The 24079-nt window shown below is 40.6% G+C and overlaps 1 protein-coding gene and 1 long non-coding RNA gene across 4 annotated transcripts; one reads left to right on the top strand and one right to left on the bottom strand.

The window, feature by feature from the left end:
• On the top strand, positions 1 to 23584 carry LOC134215044 (uncharacterized). Of its 3 annotated transcripts, XM_062694300.1 has the most exons (8): positions 1 to 129; positions 397 to 511; positions 755 to 904; positions 1042 to 1223; positions 21142 to 21468; positions 21789 to 22045; positions 22115 to 22328; positions 22721 to 23580. In XM_062694300.1, the coding sequence occupies exons 1-8, from the start codon at positions 56 to 58 to the stop codon at positions 23412 to 23414; spliced, it is 2013 nt and encodes a 670-aa protein (XP_062550284.1). In that variant the 5' UTR covers positions 1 to 55; the 3' UTR covers positions 23415 to 23580. The 3 variants fall into 3 exon arrangements, with proteins under 3 accessions (XP_062550284.1, XP_062550285.1, XP_062550286.1); XM_062694301.1 differs by lacking the exon at positions 755 to 904 and having other exon boundaries at positions 22721 to 23584; XM_062694302.1 differs by lacking the exon at positions 21142 to 21468 and having other exon boundaries at positions 22721 to 23577.
• On the bottom strand, positions 12319 to 13646 carry LOC134215043 (uncharacterized). The gene is made up of 3 exons (XR_009980011.1): positions 13375 to 13646; positions 13260 to 13320; positions 12319 to 12536 (listed from the first exon to the last, which is right to left on the bottom strand). It is a non-coding gene; the product is annotated as an uncharacterized LOC134215043 (long non-coding RNA).
• Positions 23585 to 24079: the final 495 nt, after the last annotated feature.

The raw sequence follows: 24079 nt of genomic DNA, 5'->3' as shown, positions 1-24079 counted from the left end.
GCCAAAATGTAGGCTCCCGTTTACAGTATTCAACAGTAAGGCAGTGCGAGTGAACATGTCGGAGCAGATCGAGCAGATGAGTTTACCTCCCGGATGGGATTGTAAATACGATGCCCGGACAGGCCGATAGTAAGTGCTAATTGGATCCATTGATGCATAATTGCGTGCGGAAAAGTTATTTAATGTAAAGATTTTCCGAAATGGGTGAAATGCGTCAACATATCGGAAAACATGAACTTGTAGTATGGGGAAAAACAATATGGCGGCCATTGTAGAATGATTAATATTTACATTCCATTACTGTTCTATACACACCCATGAGAGTAAAACACCACGATTGCATAACTTTAGGAGGCTAATAATCAAATTTTGATTTTTTTTCCGATCACGTTTCAGCTATTACGTGAATTTGTTCACAAAAACGACAACATGGGAGGATCCACGCGCCAGATTTCGCCAAATTCAGACGGGTGCTCCGCTGCACATCTCAAATGATAGCATCTCGGTTCAGGTACATAAATAAAGCTCGTGATAGTTTCGTTGTTGCGATTCCACTTTTTTCAGGGCTACAAGGAATCCCGCTAAGTGCTGCTAGTGCTGTTGTATATATTGAATTAATGTTGAACAAAAATCTATGTATATTCTTATCTTTCTCTCTCGTTCTATGCTATGTTCCTACCGTGTAATGTTGTACCACCAAAAATCCATTATGCCCTACCCACTCGCGGAAATCTGCGGCCCTGTAAAAATAAAGCCAGTGCATGGTTCTCCCTATCACGTGTACCCTTCAAGTAACTCGTTCTACCCAGCTCAACAAGCTTTCCAGAATCCACCCTCGGGTGTTCCCAGTTTAACAGCTAGTCCCAATTTAACCACCAAATTGCAGCAACAACAACATCCAATTGTAAGTATCCCGTTGTCCTACTTCTGATACTCCTAAAAATAGCTTTGTCTGACGGACCTACTTTCACCCAGTATTTCACTTGTGCAACCCTTTCGATGCCACTAACCCCAAATCCCTTCTCACCCCTCGCAAAACAGGAGCTATCGCCAATGGTACGGTCTAGCCCACACACGCCCCGAATGGGGCTCGGTCGTCACGCTATGCAGGAGACATCCTTTTCCAACAATGTCAGCGCAGCCGAGACTGATGCCACCGTTGCCAAAATTAACTCGATGTTCCCGACCGTCCCGGAAACCCATATCCGAATGCTGCTCAAAAAGTGAGTAATTTGCCCCTAATTAAATTCATTTTTTCTGTGCCACCTCTCGGCAGTACACTGAGAACCTCAATACACTTCTTGCGAAGACAGATTCCGATCTACTTTGTTACTAACGCTTTTTGAAACAAGCTTTTTGCAAGCAGCAATAGAAACATACACAAAAAACATCACACTAACGACAATCACACTAACAAATGTTGATGCCCTCGAACGTGTAGCTCATGTATTAATCATTCAAAGCAACGTGGATGTGGCTTGCGGATGCAATGTCTAGCACCTGTATGACGCTTCCTGTATCGCTTCCGGCCAGCAGCAGCGTGTTTCGTGCTAAATTATGATGCCTTTCTTCCAATTCCATCTCTTTGTGTTTATTTTTGTTTCATCTTTGTGTAGATACCACTTTACCATCACTCCCCTCTTTGATAACACTTTTGCTACTCAACCCCATCTACCGCATCTACCACTACACACCATTTTATTTTTTTCATTATGCCTGACCACTTTTTCATTTTTTCGCTCCAGCTCAAATGCTGGAGAATGTTGTTCAAGTAATAGTAGGTATATATCATGCCCATCTGTTGCTTTAATGGCTTTAATCAAGCGATCCGCCGGCAGGATTCTACTTGTTGTATTATGTGTAGGTATAGCCGTTCGAAAACGCACATATAAATAATACAGCATCTACGTAGGTAGTCACGACAGTCACCCCACAGACATGATTGAAAAATGAATGCTACTTACTCAAAGAATGATTGATCAAAACTCTTTTGAAACTCCCTAAATATTTATATTGAATCTTCACTGACCACTCGCATAACAGTCCCATTTGACTTTTCGTCACTTTTGAGTTACCCCAATGAATAGTGTTCATTGCTTACGTACTTCCATAATCTATTCTTTTTTCTGTATAATAAAAATGAAATGGTCTGTGTTCGTATCCACATAACTCGAAAACGGCTGGATGGATTTTCTTTATTCCTTCAGCAGTTACATTCGTTATAGTTTCCGACGGGTTTATATGATATTTCCTCATGCGAAAATTATTAGTAAATTTGAGAAAATAGTGAAAAACTAAAATTAAGATTCGTATGGAAATTTCGCATGAGCAGATCACATCGCGTATTTTCGCCTACTATGCAGGACAACGTCTGCTGGGTCTACTAGTCTTCTTCTTCTTCTTCTATCTTCTTCTTCTATCTTCTTCTTCTATCTTCTTCTTCTTCTATATACATAAAAATGAATTTCTGTCTGTCTGAACCTTATAGACTCGGAAACTACTGAACCGATAGGCGTGGAAATTTGTATGCAGAGGTTTTTGGGGCCGGGGAAGGTTCTTAAGATGGTTCGAGACCCATCCCCACTTTGCAAAGGGGGGCTCCCATACAAATGAAACTGAAATTTCTGCATAATTAGCTCTTGAATCTCTCTTGAAGAGAATAAAACAATTTTTGCCGAAATGAAGTTCGTCGGGTCTGCTAGTTCATAATAAAAATTGCGATTCTGTATGTCCATGAGTGAAAAAAAATACCAAGTCATATTCGTCCCATATTGAAAGTACCCGCATAACAGTCCCCTTAAGAATTTACATGGCCTGATTGGACATAACTAAATAATGCACAGTTGCTAAAATTGTGTTTTGAGCGCGTTTAATTAATAAAATAGTAACTTTATTATGCAATTTAGCGTAATGGTGTCTACGAGACATTTTTTCAGTAAGTAGACGCGCTTATTTGTAGGTATTGAGCCTTATGATCAATCCTCCTAAAAGTGAGATGATTTTTTTTTCACTTTACAACATGGAAGGTATATGTCTTCACGAGAGTTGTAGCAAAAGTTCTCCTGAAAAACTTTGTCGAAGACACCAAGTTCGTAATTCCGTGACTTTTGGAGATTGTTTACGTTTCATGCTTAAAAATGGGATTTTCATCGTATCTTTTTCATTTTCATTTCTACATTTTTTCCATGTTCTAGAAAGTTTTAGATAACATTAACATACGCCGTTGGATGGCTATTGTGACTTAAAAACTTAAAAAATAAAAAAGATATAACAGTTTTATTGCATTTTTAGTCATGTTTGATTCAACTGCTACTTGACACCAGGCAAATTGTGGCAGACAACCTCATACGCATAACAAAGTACAAGTAATGAACTTTAAATTAATACCTTAATTGTAGAGTTGTAAGCGAGTGTAGGTAATGTTTCATCAAAAACCATTTCCTACTTTGCAAGGTAGAAATCAATCACCCACAGGGAATCAATTTTTCTGAAATGCGCTTGCGAAACAAGCGACAAAAGAGAACCAACGACAAAGCTTTGTTTTTGTCGGAGATAATAATGACAAAGATCCGAAAATTTTTGTCAGCAACAAAAAAGAAGACAATCTTGTTGCTAACTTTTCATCCCGTTATTTTGCATTATTTCTAGAGCAAATTGCGGTTTTATGCTATCATAGTTTCTGCTTTTATGAAAATATTCGAGAAAACAACAATGATTACAATATTAGCATCGTATTCTCGGAAATATCAGAGCATGCAAGGCAAATGATTCTTGTCATATTGTGTTCGGGTTCTGATAAAGGTTTGTCGCTAGGTGCGTTTGTCAGTAACAAACTCTGTTGACAACAAAGGGTATATTGTTAGGCGTTGCTCGAATATTGATTCCCTGATCACCCACCCAACAAGGAGTTGATGAACCAATGCACCATGCGTCTCCATATGATTGTATGCTTATACATCCAACACGTTCAAAACTTGGTGGCATAAAATGCAATAAATCTCCAAAAGTAATGAAATTATGAACTTGGTGTCTTCGACAAAGTTTTTCAGGAGAACTTTTGCTACAACTATCGCGAAGACATATACCTTCCATGTTGTAAAGTGGAAAAAATAAATTTTTCATCTCACTTTTAGGGGGATTGATCATGAGACTGAATAACTCCAAAGAAGCGCGTCGATTTACTGATAAAATGTCTCGAAGAAACCATTACGCTAAATCACATAATCAAGAATAAAGGTGCTATTAATTAAACGCGCTAAAAACACGATTTTAGCTACTATGCAATGCTTCAATCGAACTAAATAGTTTGACGGAAATCTATCGAATGATAGAATTGAATGAATGAATTTTAACAAGATTCGATGATGTTTTAATTAATTAGATTTTTTGAAATTGTATATGGAAAATGCGATTTGGAACTTTAATGGCTGTTATTTCAGTATGCGAAAAAACGGTATGGGACGGTATTGCCCTATGGTTCCTAATTCTGCCCACATATTTTGAAATTTTCCATATTCTGCGCACAATAATGTATTTTATCATTATCATGAAATGGTTTTGAGCATTTATACAAATACTAGGTCAACGAACCCGACCTTGCTGGGGTTGTTTTATTTTGTATTCTAACTGTCAATTATTGTTGAGTTCATTGCAGCGCCACCATCTAGATCATATTTTGTGCGATCGCATTTTAGTTTTTTTTTAAGTCTCCCTAATATTGATTTTTTTAACTTTTCCCCTCAAATTTGCAAACTTTTTGTATATAAACACAGCTGACCTCAAGACGAATCGATTAGTGAGAAAATGTTACAAACCGGTCCATCCGTTCGTGAGTTATATTGCCTCAAAGAAAATACAAACTTATTTTTATAAATAGAGAAAATAGAAGAAGATATATTTCATCACCTTTTGCACGTTTTTAGTGCCATGTATCGTCAAGTCGCCATTCACCGTGCATTTTAGGCAATTTAGTAAATCTTAGAGCTCTCCAAATAATTTAAATTGAACTGTCTTCTTCTTCTTATTGGCATTACATTCCCACACTGGGACAGAGCCGCATCGCAGCTTAGTATTCATTAAGCACTTCCACAGTTATTAACTGCGAGGTTTCTAAGCCAAGTTACCATTTTTTGCATTCGTATATCATGAGGCTAACACGATGATACTTTTATGCCCAGGGAAGTCGAGACAATTTCCAATCCGAAAATTGCCTAGACCGGCACCGGGAATCGAACCCAGCCACCCTCAGCATGGTCTTGCTTTGTAGTCGCGCGTCTTACCGCACGGCTAAGGAGGGCCCGTGAACCGTCACGAACCTTAAATAGTCATGAAAATCAGAATAGGGAAAATCCATAAAGTACGTCACGCAAAAGTTGGCGGTTTTCAACCCCCCTCCCCCCTTCGTCACACTTTTTGTATTAAAACTCCAAAAATTTTGTATGAGTCGTCACGCTGCTCAGAAGTCCCACCCCTTCCTCCCTAGGAGCGTGACGTACTTTGTGGATGGCCCCAAATATCTGCTTTGGCAAGATAGATGAATGTAGATAATTTTTCAGTGATATAAACAGGGGTTAGGCAAAATGATTGAGATAGGCAAAATTTGGCCCAAATTCAAATCCTTATAACTTTCTGAAAAATTGGACAAAACCGGAAGCATTCGACGGCAAATTTAGTCAAGATTTAGGAACATGGATGGCCACGAATACTGGCCACCGGACACCGGAAATGTTCCGGATTTTCGGAGGCCATGACAAAAACACATTTTTTCTGCCTTGAATGTGGGTGGTTGCGCTAAGATCCGTTGAAAAATATCCGAGATATGGCCATTTCAGTAAACCTGTTTCCGGATACTATGGTCAATTATGTATATCCTTCCAATCACGTATATATTATCCGGTACCATATCAATATGGGTATCAAACTTCAAGATTTTTCATGGAGATGCTTCAGGAAGCATATTCAGGACGATCAGTTGCCCTGACCGCTCTGTAGTAGGTTCCAGGTGCCCCGGGGGAAGTGGCCAATTTGAAAAACCTTCAGAACCCTGTCAATATGGGTATCAAACTTCAGGAAGCATATTCAGGACGATCAGTTACCCTGACCGCTCTGTAGTGGGTTCCAGGTGCCCCGGGGGAAGTGGCCAATTTGAAAAACGTTCAGAACCCTATCGATATGGGTATCAAACTTCAAGATTTTTCATGGAGATGCTTCAGGAAGCATATTCAGGAATTAGGGTATCCTTTCGCCGTGTTAGGGCACCATTCACCGTGTGGGTAGGTACCCATTCGCCGTGCATAAGAACTTTTCATTTAAATTAGGGTAAAATGCCCAATAGTGGACCCCCTAGTACCGAAATTTTGCTCTTCCTGGCATAAGGAGTGGAAATTTTCAAAATATTAATTTTGCGTGATATCTAATTTCAAGCTCTGCATCTCCTCTTCACGATACATACATAAAACACTCAAATACTCGGCGTTATTCTTTGAAATTAACATTGTAAAGTCGGACTGAATTTGTCCTATAGTAGACCCCCTGGGGGTCCATAATAGGAAATTGCTTCCCTTTAGTCGACACTTCATTTGATTTTCATGTTTCGTTTCGGGACGTCCTTCTTCCCTAATATGGACCCCCCAAAAATATTCCTATAATGGACACTCTCGTGTTTATTTTTTATAGAATTGTAAAAAATCAGCTAATTTTACTTTCCATAGCAATTTCAATGCATGTAATCAAATGATAGGATTGTAAGGTAGGTTCTCCCGATGGAATTTCATTGCAAAATGTTTCTATTGTGCTATAATAATGAAAAAATGGCTGGAGGGTCCACTATTGGTTGGGGGTTCACTATTGGGCACTCTACCCTAATTAAAATATGAATTTAAACATTGGTTTTAAAATGATATTCGTGTTTTTCATTTAGTTAAGCATAAATATGTGAAGTTTACGTGTTTTAGTGTAACACAACAATTATATTGCAGATGCAGAAATCAATGCTCATTAGCGTCACGTAACTCTTATGACCAACAAGTCATCCTCGGAAAACCATTGCTTCTGCTCAACCTGTACAAAATTTGGCGGTATCATTCATAGTACTCACGATTTCGATGGCCGGTGAATGGACACAGTTATTTTCTGGGGGATCCACTCGCCGTGCATTTTTGGTGTTAACGAGTACTACTCATCGAGCTCTTTAACAGAAAAATGGAAAACATACCTGTTGTAAAATGGCTGTTACGTCACTTTTCCAGATTACGGCAGTTGAGCGAGCGTAGATTATACAGGTTAGACAAAAATGTTGAGACACAAAAATTTGTCAAAGTTCAAATCAACATAACTTTGCGTAGAATGATCTGATTTTGATGATACTGAGACCATGGGACGCGGAAACTCTTCTAGTATACTATCCTCAAACCTCTGATTGGCCCTTGGCCACCGGAGATGTTCCGGGTTTTTCGATATCACGTTTACTGCCATCATGTTTTATGCTTTCCCCAGAAACTAGAACTAATATGCTGACCAATGCTGGCTGGAGATCGAAATTTCGTTAGGTATACGCAGAGATATGACCATTTTCGTTAAAACGGTACGGGATTGGCCATACACCCTGAACATATGTCACTTTCGCAGAACACCCGGAACCTGTTACAAATTGGCCAGAGAGTCTTACAGTCCTCAAAATGTATCTTTAAAAAAAGCTCCTACACCTACATTCATCGTCTTGGGCAAATATGAAATTTGACACCCAGATGGTGCCAAAACCGGCCCTCCTGGAAAGCCCATGGAACCTGCTGTAAGGGTGGCAATGGACACTATCATTCCGGAAATGTTTCTGTAATCATCGTCTCGCAAAGCCATGAAGTCAGATACTCATATTTGCATTATTCCGATCTGTTATCATTTCATGTGGTACGGCAAATGCTGGGTAAAGCGTACCATTGGTACTTCGCGTACCTGAAGGAATAAAATAGACCCCATCTCGCGGTCCTTAGCCTCTTACCCAGCAACTCCTATCCCTACCTCCCCGCGGTGCTGGCCGGGATACGAGCAACCTTAGGGAAGATCGGGTAACCAACCCCGGTGGGAACTATGGTCGTATGCTGACAGGGAAGGGGGGATTTGCTTCTCTCCGGAGGTGCAAATCTTATTGAGCGTCTGTTCTCCATGTCAGGATCGGCTCACAACAGCGTCTGTTCTCCATGTTAGGAGCGGCTGATCATCGTCCGAGTGCCAGCGAGGGACTCTAAGTGAAACTGTGCACCATGGTCCACCGGAAATAAGGAGGAATGGTCCTCCGGAAATTTAGGGGGTTTGGTGTCAGGCCCTGCAAGCCAGCCTTTAAAACATCATAAGCAACGAACAATCAACAAGAGAGTACGGACCGGAACCATCGGCGAAGACCACTGCGACGAAAAGGGACTAGCGATTGGAAACTCGGTTCGTGGAACTGCAAATCTCTCAACTTCATCGGGAGCACACGCATACTCGCCGATGTGCTCAAGGACCGTGGATTCGGCATCGTAGCGCTGCAGGAGGTTTGTTGGAAGGGATCAATGGTGCGAACGTTTAGAGGTAATCATACCATCTACCAGAGCTGCGGCAACACACACGAGCTGGGAACAGCTTTCATAGTGATGTGCGATATGCAAAGGCGCGTGATCGGGTGGTGGTCGATCAATGAAAGAATGTGCAGGTTGAGGATCAAAGGCCGGTTCTTCAACTTCAGCATAATCAACGTCCATAGCCCACACTCCGGAAGCACTGATGATGATAAGGACGCATTCTACGCGCAGCTGGAACGTGAGTACGACAGCTGCCCAAGCCACGACGTCAAAATCATCATAGGAGATTTGAACGCTCAGGTTGGCCAAGAGGAGGAGTTTAGACCGACTATTGGAAAGTTCAGCGCTCACCGGCTGACGAACGAAAACGGCCTACGACTAATTGATTTCGCCGCCTCCAAGAATATGGCCATTCGTAGCACCTACTTCCAACACAGCCTCCCGTATCGGTACACCTGGGGATCACCACTGCAGACAGAATCACAAATCGACCACGTTCTGATTGATGGACGGCACTTCTCCGACATTATCGACGTCAGGACATATCGTGGCGCTAACATCGACTCTGACTACTATCTGGTGATGGTTAAACTGCGCCCAAAACTATCCGTCATCAACAATGTTCGGTACCGACGACCGCCGCGGTACGACCTAGAGCGACTGAAGCAACCTGATGTCGCCACTGCATACGCGCAGCATCTCGAGGCAGCGTTGCCAGAAGAGAGTGAGCTCGATGGGGCCCCTCTTGAGGACTGCTGGAGTACAGTTAAAGCAGCCATTAACGACGCAGCGGAGAACAACGTCGGGTATATAGGTCGAAGTCGACGGAACGATTGGTTCGACGAAGAGTGCAGACAGATTCTGGAGGAGAAGGACGCAGCGCGGGCGGTCGCGCTGCAGCAAGGTACCCGGCAGAACGTGGAACGTTATAGACGGAAGCGGAGACAGCAGACCCGCCAGGAGAAGAAACGCCGCCTGGAAGAAGCGGAGTGCGAGGAGATGGAACAGCTGTGCCGTTCTCAAGATACACGCAAGTTCTATCAGAAGCTCAACGCATCCCGCAAAGGCTTCGTGCCGCGAGCCGAAATGTGCCGGGATAAGGATGGGAGCATCTTGACGGACGAACGTGTGGTGATCGAAAGGTGGAAGCAGCACTACGAGGAACATCTGAATGGCGCTGAGAGTACAGGCAGTGAAAGTCAAGGCAGCGGAGGAGATGACTACGTCAGTTCAGCGGACGATGGAAGCCAACCAGCCCCCACCTTGAGGGAAGTTAAGGATGCCATTCAACAGCTAAAGACCAATAAAACAGCTGGTAAGGATGGTATCGGAGCTGAGCTCATCAAGATGGGCCCGGAAAAGCTGGCCACTTGCCTGCACAAACTGATAGTCATAATCTGGGAAACCGAACAGCTACCGGAGGAGTGGAAGGAAGGGGTTATATGCCCCATCTACAAGAAAGGCGACAAACTGGAGTGTGAGAACTTTCGAGCGATCACCATCCTTAATGCCGCCTACAAAGTGATATCCCAGATCATCTTCCGTCGTCTGTCACCATTAGTGAACGAGTTCGTGGGAAGTTACCAAGCCGGCTTCGTTGACGGCCGCTCGACAACGGACCAGATCTTTACTGTACGGCAAATCCTTCAAAAATGCCGTGAATACCAGGTCCCAACGCACCATCTGTTCGTTGATTTCAAGGCGGCATACGACAGTATAGACCGCGTAGAGCTATGGAAAATTATGGACGAGAACAGCTTCCCTGGGAAGCTTACCAGACTGATCAAAGCAACGGTGGATGGTGTGCAAAACTGTGTGACAAAAATTTAACACTCCAGTTCGTTCGAATCGCGCCGGGGACTAAGACAAGGTGATGGACTTTCGTGCCTGTTGTTCAACATTGTGCTAGAAGGTGTCATGCGGAGAGCCGGGTGTAACAGCCGGGGTACGATTTTCAACAGATCCAGTCAATTTATTTGTTTCGCGGATGACATGGACATTGTCGGCCGAACATTTGCAAAGGTGGCAGAACTGTACACCCGCCTGAAACGTGAAGCAACAAAAGTTGGACTGGTGGTGAATGCGTCAAAGACAAAGTACATGCTTGTGGGCGGAACCGAGCGCGACAGGGCCCGCCTGGGAAGCAGTGTCACTATAGACGGGGATACCTTGGTGGTCGAGGAATTCGTCTACCTCGGATCCTTGCTAACGGCTGACAACAACGTTAGTCGTGAAATACGAAGGCGCATCATCTGTGGAAGTCGGGCCTACTACGGGCTCCAGAAGAAACTGCGGTCGAAAAGATTCGCCACCGCACCAAATGTGTCATGTACAAGACGTTAATAAGACCGGTTGTCCTCTACGGACATGAAACATGGACAATGCTCGAGGAGGACTTGCAAGCACTCGGAGTATTCGAGAGACGGGTGCTTAGGACCATCTTTGGCGGTGTGCAAGAAGACGGTGTGTGGAGGCGAAGAATGAACCATGAGCTCGCCCAACTCTACGGCGAACCCAGTATCCAGAAGGTAGCTAAAGCCGGAAGGGTACGATGGGCAGGACATGTTGCAAGAATGCCGGACAGCAACCCTGCAAAGATGGTGTTCGCTTCCGATCCGGCAGGTACGAGACGGCGTGGAGCGCAGCGAGCGAGATGGGCAGACCAGGTGCAGAACGACTTGGCGAGCGTGGGGCGTATCCGAGGATGGAGAGATGCGGCCTCGAACCGTGCATTGTGGCGTCAAATTGTTGATTCAGTGTTATCTGTTTAGATGTTAACTAAATAAATGAAATGAATCATTTCATGTTTCCGGTACCGTTTTTACGGAAATGGCCATATCTCTGCGTAGATTTGATGGATTCTCGATCTACACACCCCTGACGGAATCCAAGTTTAAAAGTGCTAGCGTTTTCGAGGGCACACCACTCGATACGAAAGCAACGCACAACTGTCATTTTTATTATTTCACGCATCCCCATAAAAAATCCTCCCGACTTTCCCCCCGACTAAATCGGTTCACGTCGGTACGATCGATCTATGTAGGACCCGACGAATTTATAGATTGTTTCACCAAGCCATATGGGACTTTTACAGGGGACACCACCGACGCGACGTCAAACGAAATCGGTAGACTAATATCGACAAAATCGAATGAATCATAGGTCAATTTCGTATTAAATGATGTGTGATGAAACCAGATGAAATAGAGTAATTCTCGCGTGATTTTTGAAAACGTCGTAAGTCCAAAAGAGAGGCTCTCTTTGTTTACTTTCTCTTTCGATTATTACAAAGCCATACTAACATTTACATTGGATTTTCCAGCACCGATCTGAAGAAAATGGCTTTGTCTAGTGTGCTGAGGTGAAAATATTGCAACAAATTTCAAACTAGCCTAGATATTAGCAAAAGAGAGCGTAATGAAAGAGAGTCTCTCATTTGGACTTACGATGTTTTCAAAAATCACGAGAGAATTAATCGAGTTATTAAAAATTATTATTGAGCAAATCAGAAATAATCTATAGATTGATCGGTGTGGCAAATAATGAAATCAGGCGAAATAGGGTGTTTAATCGATTTATTAAATTTCATCGTAGATCAGATTAGATCAAATATATAGATTTATTGATGTATAAAATATTCAAATCAGACAAAGTAGGTTGTTGAATCGCTTCATTAAAATTCACCAGGGAGCAGATCACACTTAGTCTATAGATTAATTTATGAGGAAAATAATTAACAACACACGAAATATTTGGTTAAATCGGTTTATTTAATTTCATCATCTAGTGTATCAGATTAAATCTAGAGATTGATCGGTGTGCAAAATATTGTAATCCGACCAAATAGGGTGTTTAATCGATTTAATGGATGCCTTGGACAATTATTCGAGGAATGTCCATACTTCCGAAGATCTTGACCCAGACAAGAGTGCACGAACACTTTTTCGATCGAGCGGGATCGCCTCAAACTTCATGATTCTGCAAGAAAAATAAGGAATTACGTAAATAAAATTATGAAGTTTTCTAGGAATACACACTGAAATCGAATGAAATCTTTTAATACTTAGGACGTGGACCTTAGGACGCGATCATCCGGCAAGATAGTTTTCCACCTCGAATATGTAGTACGCTCCCATGTTTCAACGTGATTAATTAGCACGGAATATCAACAATCTGACCATAATCAGAATACATGGGGACCAAAGTCCGACGAATGCTACCTTTATGTACTCTCAATCTTCATATTTTTTTAAAACTATTTAATGACATTTTGGAAAATATCCTTTTGTTTTCAGGTATTTAGTTGGATGAATTTTCTAGAGTGAAAGCTACAAAATATCGGCACGGATCAAATATCCCATCTCTTTACGACTTTACGAATTGTCACCTTCCCGTTTTAAACTGTGACTAAATATCTATCTTCAACTGCAGCCGCAGATCGTGGGAAAATTTTGCTTCAGACTTTTTTTCTCCATATATTTGTCAAATAACACAAGGAAAGTAAACCTAATCAATGATCCGGTTACTTCAAATACGGTCAAATGGTTGTAGAATGTAACCATTTGACCGTATTTGAAGTAACCGGATCATTGATTAGGTTTACTGGAGTATCTAAAGAACCATTTCCAAACTTTTGTCGAACTTTCTCTGGGAGCCAGTTATCCACACAGATGTGAAAATCTTTCAAAACTTATTACTTACCTTGATTACTGCTAATTATCGGAAAACCAGTCTTCCGGCATGTTCTTTAACGTACCTCGGTCTGAAAAACTCTCAAATTAGTCGAATTTAAATATTTTAATTATCAAATACTCACTTGCTTCCGAGCTTGCTTCATTTTTAATTCATAACCACAGGCACCCGATTTCGTACGTTCATTAATCAGGCGATCAAAATAGGCAACAAATACAATCAATCGATTATTTAACCGATGAAATCAGCAACCGATTTATTTATTCAATAAATCTGGCGACGAAAATAAGTAGTCAACGATAATCGACTTCGTCGGTATGAAAATAGGTCGATTTGATAGTCACCCGATTTCGTCGGATGATCGTGAAATTTGGGAGCTGTCAAATTTTTTATGGGGATGCTGCGACGCAGCAAAGCTAAATCAACAAAAATGACAGTTGTGCGCCGCCTCTGAATCGAGTGGTGTGCCCGCACTTTTAAACTTGGATTCCGTCAGGAGCAGTCTTCCCAAACGAACATCGAACACGCTGAGTACAGTTGTTCGTATACTCCATCTGTACCCTTGCTTCGTGTTTGTACGCATACGCACGAAAAGTATACTTGTACCCGAACTTGCGTTCGAGTTTCATTTTGTACATATGTACTGTACATCTGTACAGTACCATGTATAATCTGGCTGTAAAATTTTGCCGCTGAATATAATTCCAGAAGCTTCTCGAACAAAACAAATGTAGACAGTAAACAAAATCATAGATGTGCGGATATGGGAAAAATTGGGTTCTCAATATTTGCATGAGGTTTGGTACTTTAGAACGCTCAGTAAAGTGTTCATGCAAAAATTAGGTTTATATTTTCAAATGTTATGATTTCTCCGCTTTGAGTAAATTCATGCCTTGAATATGCCCCCTCCCTAAATACGGTATTTAGTGCGAACTCATCAAACTGCTAATATTTGTATATTTCAAAAGCAAAACAGATGGCTATTTTTATGTCACCATATTGAAAACCAATAAATTCTTGACCGAAAACACCGTCAGAAGCCGGTCACTTCAGCGAAAAACAATCATGTTGTCCTATTTTGTTGCATTCGGGGCCGTACACTAATTACGTAAGCAAATTTTTCGGGTTTTTGAATACCCCCTCCCCCTATAGATAGTGGAATATATAGATGAGCGAAGATAAATCCTCTGTCTCCAAACGAACTGTCAAACGTGTCTCCAAACGAGCATGACGTCACGATTTCAATGGAAACGTTAAGGGCTGTGACGTCATATGCGCGTGTGCACGGGCAAAAAAATCGACTCAGCCATGCTTTCGCTCATCTATAGATTCTACTATCTATACCTCCCCCCATGTAAGATTTTTCCCATACAAATATTTTTTTATTTATGTGGAATTATGCGCTTTCTATTCCTTCTCTGTGGAATGTACATGCTCAACTAAAGTTATATAGCGGCATGTGAATCGAAATCAAATTTATCAACATCTTCTGTTCTCTTAATTATTCTTACGTGATGTTGAAAACCCATATCAGTTGGTCATTACCGTCATGAAAAAGTGCTGCATCATTAGAAAATTATTCGCAAAAAAAACCTTTCAGATCTACCCATCACTGCGCATCTTCATTTCAGCGTGTATAGTTTCCGAATTCCATTTTGTTCTTTCTCTTTGTCTCTTACTCTATCGACTCTCAGACCGCTCGGAACTGAAAGCAAGTTTGTACACGTGTTTTGTACTTAAGTACAAGTTTGTTTAGGCAGGTACTGGGTATCCCGTTGTACTCGAGTACGTCAATAATTCACGTTCTGTGTTCAACACGAGTTGATGAAAATGTACTTGTGTTGAACATCACACATGTTCGTGGGAAGACTGGTCAGGAGTGACCTTTATATAAGACCTGGCGAATTAAGCTATCAGTACACTGTTTGTCATAATGACAAATATTTGTCAAGTCAGCCTGATATCCATGTCGATTTCTAGTCAGTCTGATAGATATCCGGTTAAACTTGACAAATATTTGTCATCATGACAAACAGTGTACTGAGGGCTTTAGACCCAAACCCATTTGACTCAGCTGCGATGAATTGAGATGATGCCTGTGTGTGCGCAAACATTGTTGAAATTTTTAACATCTCTCAGTTGCAGGAAAGAAATCGTAAAACATTCACAAGACTAAAGTTAAGTTCGGAGTAAGTTTTCAATAACATTCTCTCAACATGATTTGATCTGTCAAATTGGATACAAATAAAGGTGGTGACAAATATTTTATTAAATAGAGTATTTTCAAAAATGTATAAAAATGCATACTTGAAATCAGCCATGATTTCCATTTCGATATAATTTATTAAAATATACATACATGGAATTTGAAATTCATGTCTTTGCGTAATATGCGAGTAGTGATTCATCGGGTAACTTTTTATTTTACTTCTCAAAAATTCATGCGCCATTGATTGTAGAAAAACATGCATTTTACCAAAAGCATGAAATTTGAAAATTCGTCTGTAAAAACATCCTCGAATGCATAATAACAATATGGCGCGTTCTCGATAGATGATAGAGTTGATAAAAAAAATTTCCGTTGCTAAGATCCGAAAAGATGTTGAAATTAAGTTCAAAGCACTGATTTGAACTAAGCCCGCATCATAACTATATATCTTTTGACTAAACAAGTGTCAAAAAATGAACATGTTATTTGTAAGTTCGTGAAATCATTCTGACGGCATGTTTTATGTCGTGAGAGTGTAAAACAAAACATCTTGAAAAACCTAATAATTGTCAAAAATGACATGTTATCAGCAAGTCGTGAGAATGTAGCACAAAACATCTTCTACGATTTAGGACGGTATGTTTAGCAAAAACCTTTCCACAACTTTCTTTGATCATGATATGTTTTGTATTTCATCTTTATAACTGTCATACAACAAGTTTCCTAAGTCTACGCTATGAAAGATGTTTTCGGTGTTACTTGGGTAATGGAGGATCAAGTGTATCCAAATTGAAGCAATAACTTTAAATCCAAATATCCTAAAACTTTGATGGAATGTTGACATTTTCATCGGTACAGATCATTAAGCATATTCATGGCTTTGTGCTGTGAAAAAAACGAAAGCATTTGGTCATTGTTATGAAAAGTTGCTCAAATTTTGCGTGGCCAATAAAAAAATCTTCAGGAAGGTCAAAACACACAAACCGCACTGCAGAATAAATAAGGCTGTCAATCCAAAAAATAACTTACCATATAAAGGTCATTTGTATAGAGGATCTATACTAAAAATTACGCTAGAACAAAACTACTTTAGTTCTCGATAAAACAGGGGTGATCAAGTCTCCCCACCTTTCCCTATCTTTATTATAAAGACCTAAGCTGGCTTTAGAGATTAAATGTTCATGTGATCCGAAAAATGATCATTTATGCCACATTCGACCTAGCGACTTTTTTAGTATTTCAGCAAACCAGAAACATGTAGTACGACAGTGATGTAAAAACAAAGCAAAGCAATTGAATATTAGATAATAAAATTTGCCTTCTTCATTGGGACCTATAAGAGTTGAACATCTTAGAAATATTTGATTTCTAGGTACTACATATCCACCTTAAGTCTACTACTTGATTGTAACTTTAACAGATACGTATTTCGACCTCAAAAGTGAGGCCGTCTTCAGCGTCTCGTACTTGACTAGACCTGAGTGGGAGTGTTTAGGCGCTTTACCAGCTTTTAATGTTTGTTGGGGTAGGTCCGATAATGGGCCATCCACAAAGTACGTCACGCCCCTAGGGGGGAGGGGGGGGGGGTTATGAGCAGCGTGACGACTCATACAAAAATTTTAGAGATTTAATACAAAAAGTGTGACGAAGGGGGGAGGGTGGTGGTCGAAAATCGCCAAGTTTTGCGTGACGTACTTTATGGATCTTCCCTAACAATTTGGTCCATTAACTATAGTTAACTATGATATGGAAATGCTAATATCATCTTCCAAACTTAGACGTACATGTACATGACAGAATTAGAGGCGAAAGTATAGAATTGATAGTTCCGTTAGGATACGGCAGGCATGAAGAATGTTTTATAGAAGTCGATTTGAAAGCGAGCGAGGGCAATATTTGTGATGGCACATATCGCACGACCTTGCTTCTGCCAAGCTCCCGTATGAAGGGGGAGGGAAGAATGTCAGTGTGGAAGCTGATATATCTCCACTATAGCAGTAACACACACAAAATCATTAATTAGTATAGTTAACTAATTATAATTCATTTCAGAGACGGGTAACGAACAGGGTTATGGTGATTACTATTATCGATCTACTTACGTCACAGACAAACAGACATAACACATTGAACATTTACTCATCAAATTCATCGTCCTACAAACACTAACGACATCTGTTGTTTCTAGTAAGTTGGGCAAACTGCGAACCAGATGGCGGTAGTGAGCAAACGTCAAACTCGAGCAAATCCGATGCGTGCGCCACGAGTGATCGATTGGCCAACTAATGATTATTTAAATTGGCCAGTTAATCCATGAACGATGAAATTTCACAAGTGTTATGTCTGTTTGTCTGTGCTTAGTTTATGCAACTAAGTACAGTAATATTCATTCAAATCACCGACCGGCTTTGGATTTGTCTTGATCCAAATAGGTCCGATGGTGGTTTCGGCCATAATGCTTTTCGTGACCATGACCGTTGAACTTTACCAGAGCTCAGATATAATTTTACCATACCTAAGTTTCCAACATATTGATTCACGGGGTAAAAAATATTACGGTAATAGGGGAAATGACGGCTTTGACAGGTTTTGTTCAATTATTGTCATTTGTAGTAGATTTGAATATTTTCTCCACTTACTTGCAAAAATGGAAAATTTCGCCGAATGCTTCCAAAACTCAGCTTATAATTTTCCCACGGAAGCCGAGAGCTTCTTATTTGAAACCTTCTAGCAGACATATTGTCACTATGACGGGGGTTTCAATTAATTGGTTAATGTCTAGCGAAGCTAGACTTCTGCTAGATCAAAAATCTACTTTTAAAAATCACATTGGAGGCATTCAAGCCAAATGTAACAAATAATAGACAAATAAGTAGACATAATTTAGTAGACTGGCTGAAAACCAAAGATAATATTTGACTCCTCGAAGACTGTAAAAAATGTTTTTGCGAAGTACCAAAACCTTTTTATTTTCATTGCCAACAACACTGGTTGCAAGATTTTCAGGCGTTCCTCAACATTTGCTAGCCAGATTCCATGCATTTTGACATTCCACTGCAACCTGCAATATAAAACAAGAAAACATATAGGAGTAACAACAAAAGCACATAAGAGAGGTCAAAGTTGCACTTAAGGAAGACAGATTCAGTTATTTCCATCAATTCACATTTATTTGCGTTGAATGCATTGCAGCAGTTTTTGAACAAAAAAATGTTTTTTTTTTCCTTGGGGAAAATGGGGAAAAACAATGTTTTTTTATTAACTCCGGAACGCAATTGAGCCAATTTTCAAAATTAGGAAGGCTTCCGCGTCGAATGCAAGCAAATCGGATAAGGCTAGGTACAAAAACGTGTGTCTCATAGATTCAAGTAGTGATTTGATGTCAATCTTTGTTCCCCCTTAATATTGTGCCTTACAACAAAATGACAACTTTCATGATAATTCTCCAAGGCTCTCATAGATGTGTAAAATTTATCTACATTACAAATAACACGTGCAATCAAAGCACTCTCTGCCAGAATCCACCACGTGGCAGCCAAATTTTGAAAAATATCAAAGTAGGGGAAATGACGGCTTTGGCAGGTTTTGTTCTATTATTGTCAGGGGGGTTTTTGTTCTGCCGTAATCTGAAAAAGTGACGTATACGCCATTTTCCAAAATTGGTGTTAACAAGTACTACTCATCGAGCTCTTTAACAGAAAAATGAAAACATGCATGTTGTAAAATGGCTGTTACGTCACTTTTCCAGATTACGGCAGTGTTGACCAAATTATATGAAATTCGGCCACAATATTCTTTGATATGCAAAGAATGTTTAGGCCAAATTTGAGCATAATTGGTTACAGAAAACCTCCCTGACAATAATAGAACAAAACCTGCCAAAGCCGTCATTTCCCCTACCATTTATTATTAGGGTATGTTTTTTGCTGGCGTCTATCTGGCGCTTTTTTTTACATTGCGACTAAAAATATGCGGAGGAGTAGATTTTTTATGAGATGTAAAATATATTTAAATTCATATGCTATAAAGACCTCTGTGCTCGTAATATGAGTCAAAACGGTAAAATATGGGATCTTTGTGAAAATTGTCATTCAATAAGTCAAAGAACTGACTAAGACAATAAAACATGAGAATATTTTTGACGGGAAAGGTCAATTGATAATCACAACAAGCCATGAAAATAAGTACAGTCAAATACGAGACACTGAAGACGGCCTTAATACAGGTTAGGGCACGGTATACAGAAAACAAGGTAGGCTCGTTAGAAAAATGACACTTCGAACGTGACGCATATTTTATCGCCACATGTTGGAGTACAAAAGTAAGCATGCTGCGACCGTAGAGCATCGTCTCGGTCCAGCTTGTGCGAAGATAGCAATGACGTCACATGTTTACATTCAAACTGAATGTTTACATATGTGATGAGCCTGCCTTGTGTTTTGTATGCCGTGGTTTAGGGCAGAATGCATATCTGTGAAGATTACAACGTGGTGGAATTAAATGTAATACGTCGTCTTCTGGTCTTCTTCTTCTATGGCTTTGTATTCCGCCATTGCGTGGGTTTGTATCTTGTGTGGCAAGTACAATGGATACACTATGCCCAGGGAGTCAAGAATGTTTCTCACCCGAAACCATCCCAGACTGAACCGAGAATCGGACTCGCCATATCCGGATTGGCAATCATAGGACAAGGCTAGCAAGGCTGACAGGAGACCCCACATATCAAACTGAATACAAAACTGCAAACTGATGCAAACGCAAAAACAGAATCGGAAACCAGGAAACAGAACAATAGAGGTAATAAACTATAGAGGAAGGTTGTCGCTGTCGTCACTGGCGAAACATCTTTTGCTGGCGAGGATAGGGCACTAAATGTCAACGAAGAAAAAATCAGTACGTTTTGACAGATAGATACCCAATATGTTCGGGGACGATAACAAAGGGAACCGCAGCGACAATCGTCCTCTATAGTTTATTACCTCTATTAACAGAACCGACAAGCTGTGATAAAACGCGTAGTTCTCACTCATTTGCTGTTAGCATAATTAAAAACCGTAACGCTGGTGATCACCTTTTCGTAGTAAAAGTTATCATGGTCACATTGCCAACTTCAGGTAAATTTTGATCCAATACCATTCCTCACATCCAACACTGTAATTAATTATCAGAAAGATGGTGGAGGGTTGAGTGCACATCGTCAACTAAGTACTAGGTACATCAACAATTTCTTCCCATATTCTAGTTAGGTACGATGTTGATGGCTGCTGTCGGGAGCAGTTATCCATAAAATGTGGTCTTTAATTTTGTTCCAGAATCATGCAAAACCATTGATATGCATATAAGTCATGACATATTTGCTATAAACACATTAATTATCATTTTCCACACAAAGTGCACACACTTATAACACAACAAGACAATCTATTACTGTTTGCAAACACGTCATTGAATACTGTCTAGCGACCCTCAACAACTCCGCCATTCCAAGTATTTCTAACGATTTCTAACACAAAAGTATATTTTTTATCGCACGCTGCATTTCCGATTTACGAATTGTCCTGTCAAACCGAAAACGCGTCGCGCTGTTAAATCGTTCCAAATACTACCATCGCCGCAATACTACCACCGCTTTCTTTCGTGTATGTGTGCTCTTTAAAACTGTTGAAAAACAACTACCCAAAGATACTACAATCGCGAAGCGGTCGTCATAAGCGCCCTGCAGGTGGAGAAGCACCCGTTGACCACCCCGGGTCCCTACTCGACCCCACCGCTACCCCAGCGCCACTTCCACAACACGGCCATGGGGGTGGTTTCGGCCTTCCAGATGACCCCGGTGCTCAGCGGCCGCAGCGAGGTTTCCACCTCTCGCACCGCTAGTCCGATCCCGCGACCGGCCAGCTGTGCCAGCGGGAGCTACTACGGCTACTACCACGGATCGCCTCGCAGCAACGGATTCGACATCCGGCACAACTCGCCCAAGCCGCATTCATCGCCCAAGATGAGACTGAGGTTGTTTCTCTTCTTTCCCTGTTCTCTGAGAGGGACTTTATAAATGTTGTTACTTCTCCAAACTGTAGATTGCTTTTATCTGGTTTCGTTTATTTTTTTTGTCAAGACACCATTTGTGAGTGTGCGTGTGTTTACTCGTCGTAGACGTTGAATTATTTTGACTTTATTATATCATTTTTCATACTTTTCTATTTTTACCGTTTTACGCTAATTTGCATGATTCATCTGAATCTCATTTTGATTTTTTGTCCCAAAAGCTAAACATACATCGTTTTCAAAAATTGATTATTAAATTTCCACTATCTGTTTATTATCTTTAGATACCTGAAGAGTTTCTTCCCGAAAGCGGACGAAGATCTGATTTTGGATGTGTTGGCCAATGCTGATAACAACGTGCAAACGGCTTCGCAACAGTTGATCAAGTTGGGCTACGAGAAGCGCGATCAATCGGCTAATCAACGCTCGTCGCGCAAAGGTTCCGAAAAAGACGGTCAATCACAGTCGGGTGCGGATGCCAAACGGGCGGAGTCTCAAACGCCTACTGCCAAACCAAAGTCTCATGATGAGAAAAAGAAAAGTAAGTTGCAATCAAGTGGGATGAAATTTGGAATCGTTTGTAAATATCTAATTTTGCTTTCTTTAACAGTCAAGGCTCGTCTCCAAACCAAATATAAAGACATTGCCGAGCGGATCATTTTAATGGCACTGGAGAGCGTTGACTATTCGGAGGACCGTGCCAAACAAATTCTTAATATCGTTATCCAAGAAGATAAGGAGAAAAAGAAGAGCGTCAAAATCGATGCTCCCCACAAACCGGACGAAGATAAAGAGAATGCCCAAGCAGGTAGCTCCACGCCAAGGTAAGTTGTCGTGTGAGTTAAATGTGCTTTGTGATAACTCTAAAAACGACAAAAGGGAAAAATCTACACAAACCATCTACTCGAAAAACGCTTCAGAGGCACTAGAGAACTCCACATAGAAATGCATGTTAGTGTTTTGTTACTGACAACTATCTAAACATGAAAAGCCTATCAGAGACGTTATCAATTCATGATGATTCCTACATAGAGATAATTTTAAGTTCTGCTGTTTGTGTTCAAAATTCTTCTCTTCATTCTTTTCTTTTTATCGTTTTAATTCGAAAAAAAATCTCACCCACATGTCACCACGTGCTAATTCACATGATTGTCAAACATCGAATCGACTCAACCAATGTGTGTATGTGTGCGTGCTCGGCCCATTGCAACAATAGCCGCAACAACAGTACATCCTCGAACCACGTGCGTACCCCCAAGAAATCTGGCGACGAACATCCGAAACCGCCGTCAGAGACCGAGAACGGTGGCATCGATCTGGAACCGAGCGCGGCCGAGAACGAAAACGCCACACCGGATGCTTCCATTGAAATTACCACTTCCACCACCAATTCCACTGCAATCATTAACGATTCACCACAATCACCACTCTCGCAGCAACTTAGTGGCACCACCAACACCGTCAATGGCAACAATCAACCACAAGCAGTCACCACCGGAAGCACCGATTTGAACAATAACAGTAGCAATAGCGCAGCAGCATCCGCTTCCACTCCCGCAAATAGGCAGCCAAACCGCGCTAGAGCCAAGGCCGATCATGCAAAGTATGGTTTTCTATGTTGTGTGGAATGTTTATTTATACCCGGATTTGCGTTTTCAAAAACCGTTTATTGCACCTTCACTATTGTGTTTATTTGTCTCAGCATTTATCAATATTATTACTTTATTGCTCTTTTTTTTGATAAACATCTAAATGGGAAAATTGAGGAATTGCTTCATTCAAGTATGCGGGAATTAAGCCGAAGAAAAACTAACCTGAACCTAACCGGAGTTATGCCAAAGTTACCCAGATTCAGCAAAACCTTGGGTACTCTAATATGGGTAAGGGTACCTTTACTCAAATCAGGGTAACCGTACTAGGGCAACGCTGACCCTTATAGGTAATATAAGGAATATCTTTTCCACCTGTAATTTTTCTCATCTTTTCTAGTTTCAAAATATATTGTTTTTTGTAAAAAGTCTTTAAAAAATCAGCTTCCTCAACATTCAACACTTATTATTTGTCGGCAGTGCCGACACACAATAGGACCAATCTTCAAAGACGATCAAAAGCCACTTTTTTTTAAAAGTGATACAAATTACATATTACAAATTATTAGGGATATTGGCGTAGGTTGCAGCGTATCTGTTTATAGCAATGTTTCATAGGCAATTTGAAATATGTCCTTTGAACTTGTGAATGAAACAGTTCAATAATAATCAGATACGCAGCTGCTTACGCTATTAAGAGAATACCCCTACTATTATTATTACAATTACAATTGACAACTTACAAATCAAAAACTGTTTTCTTCTTTCATTAATTTATGTTATGCCAAATAACTTGGGTTCTAGCCAGTACTGCAGTTTCACATTTTCAATGAGAGATATCACGCGATTTTTACATAGCCGCCCATTTCAATATCTATAGAAACGTGAAGGATGAATGGCATGCTACAAAAATCTCCAAAAATATTTTTTCTGTGACAGGGCATGAAAAAATGCGATATCTTTTGTTACTATGTCTGAAACTCAAT

The sequence above is a fragment of the Armigeres subalbatus genome, chromosome 2 (assembly GCF_024139115.2).
Source record: "Armigeres subalbatus isolate Guangzhou_Male chromosome 2, GZ_Asu_2, whole genome shotgun sequence".
Lineage (NCBI taxonomy): Eukaryota > Metazoa > Arthropoda > Insecta > Diptera > Culicidae > Armigeres > Armigeres subalbatus.
The sequence above is the reverse complement of the archived record's forward strand: the minus strand, read 5'-3'. Positions and strand labels throughout refer to the sequence as shown.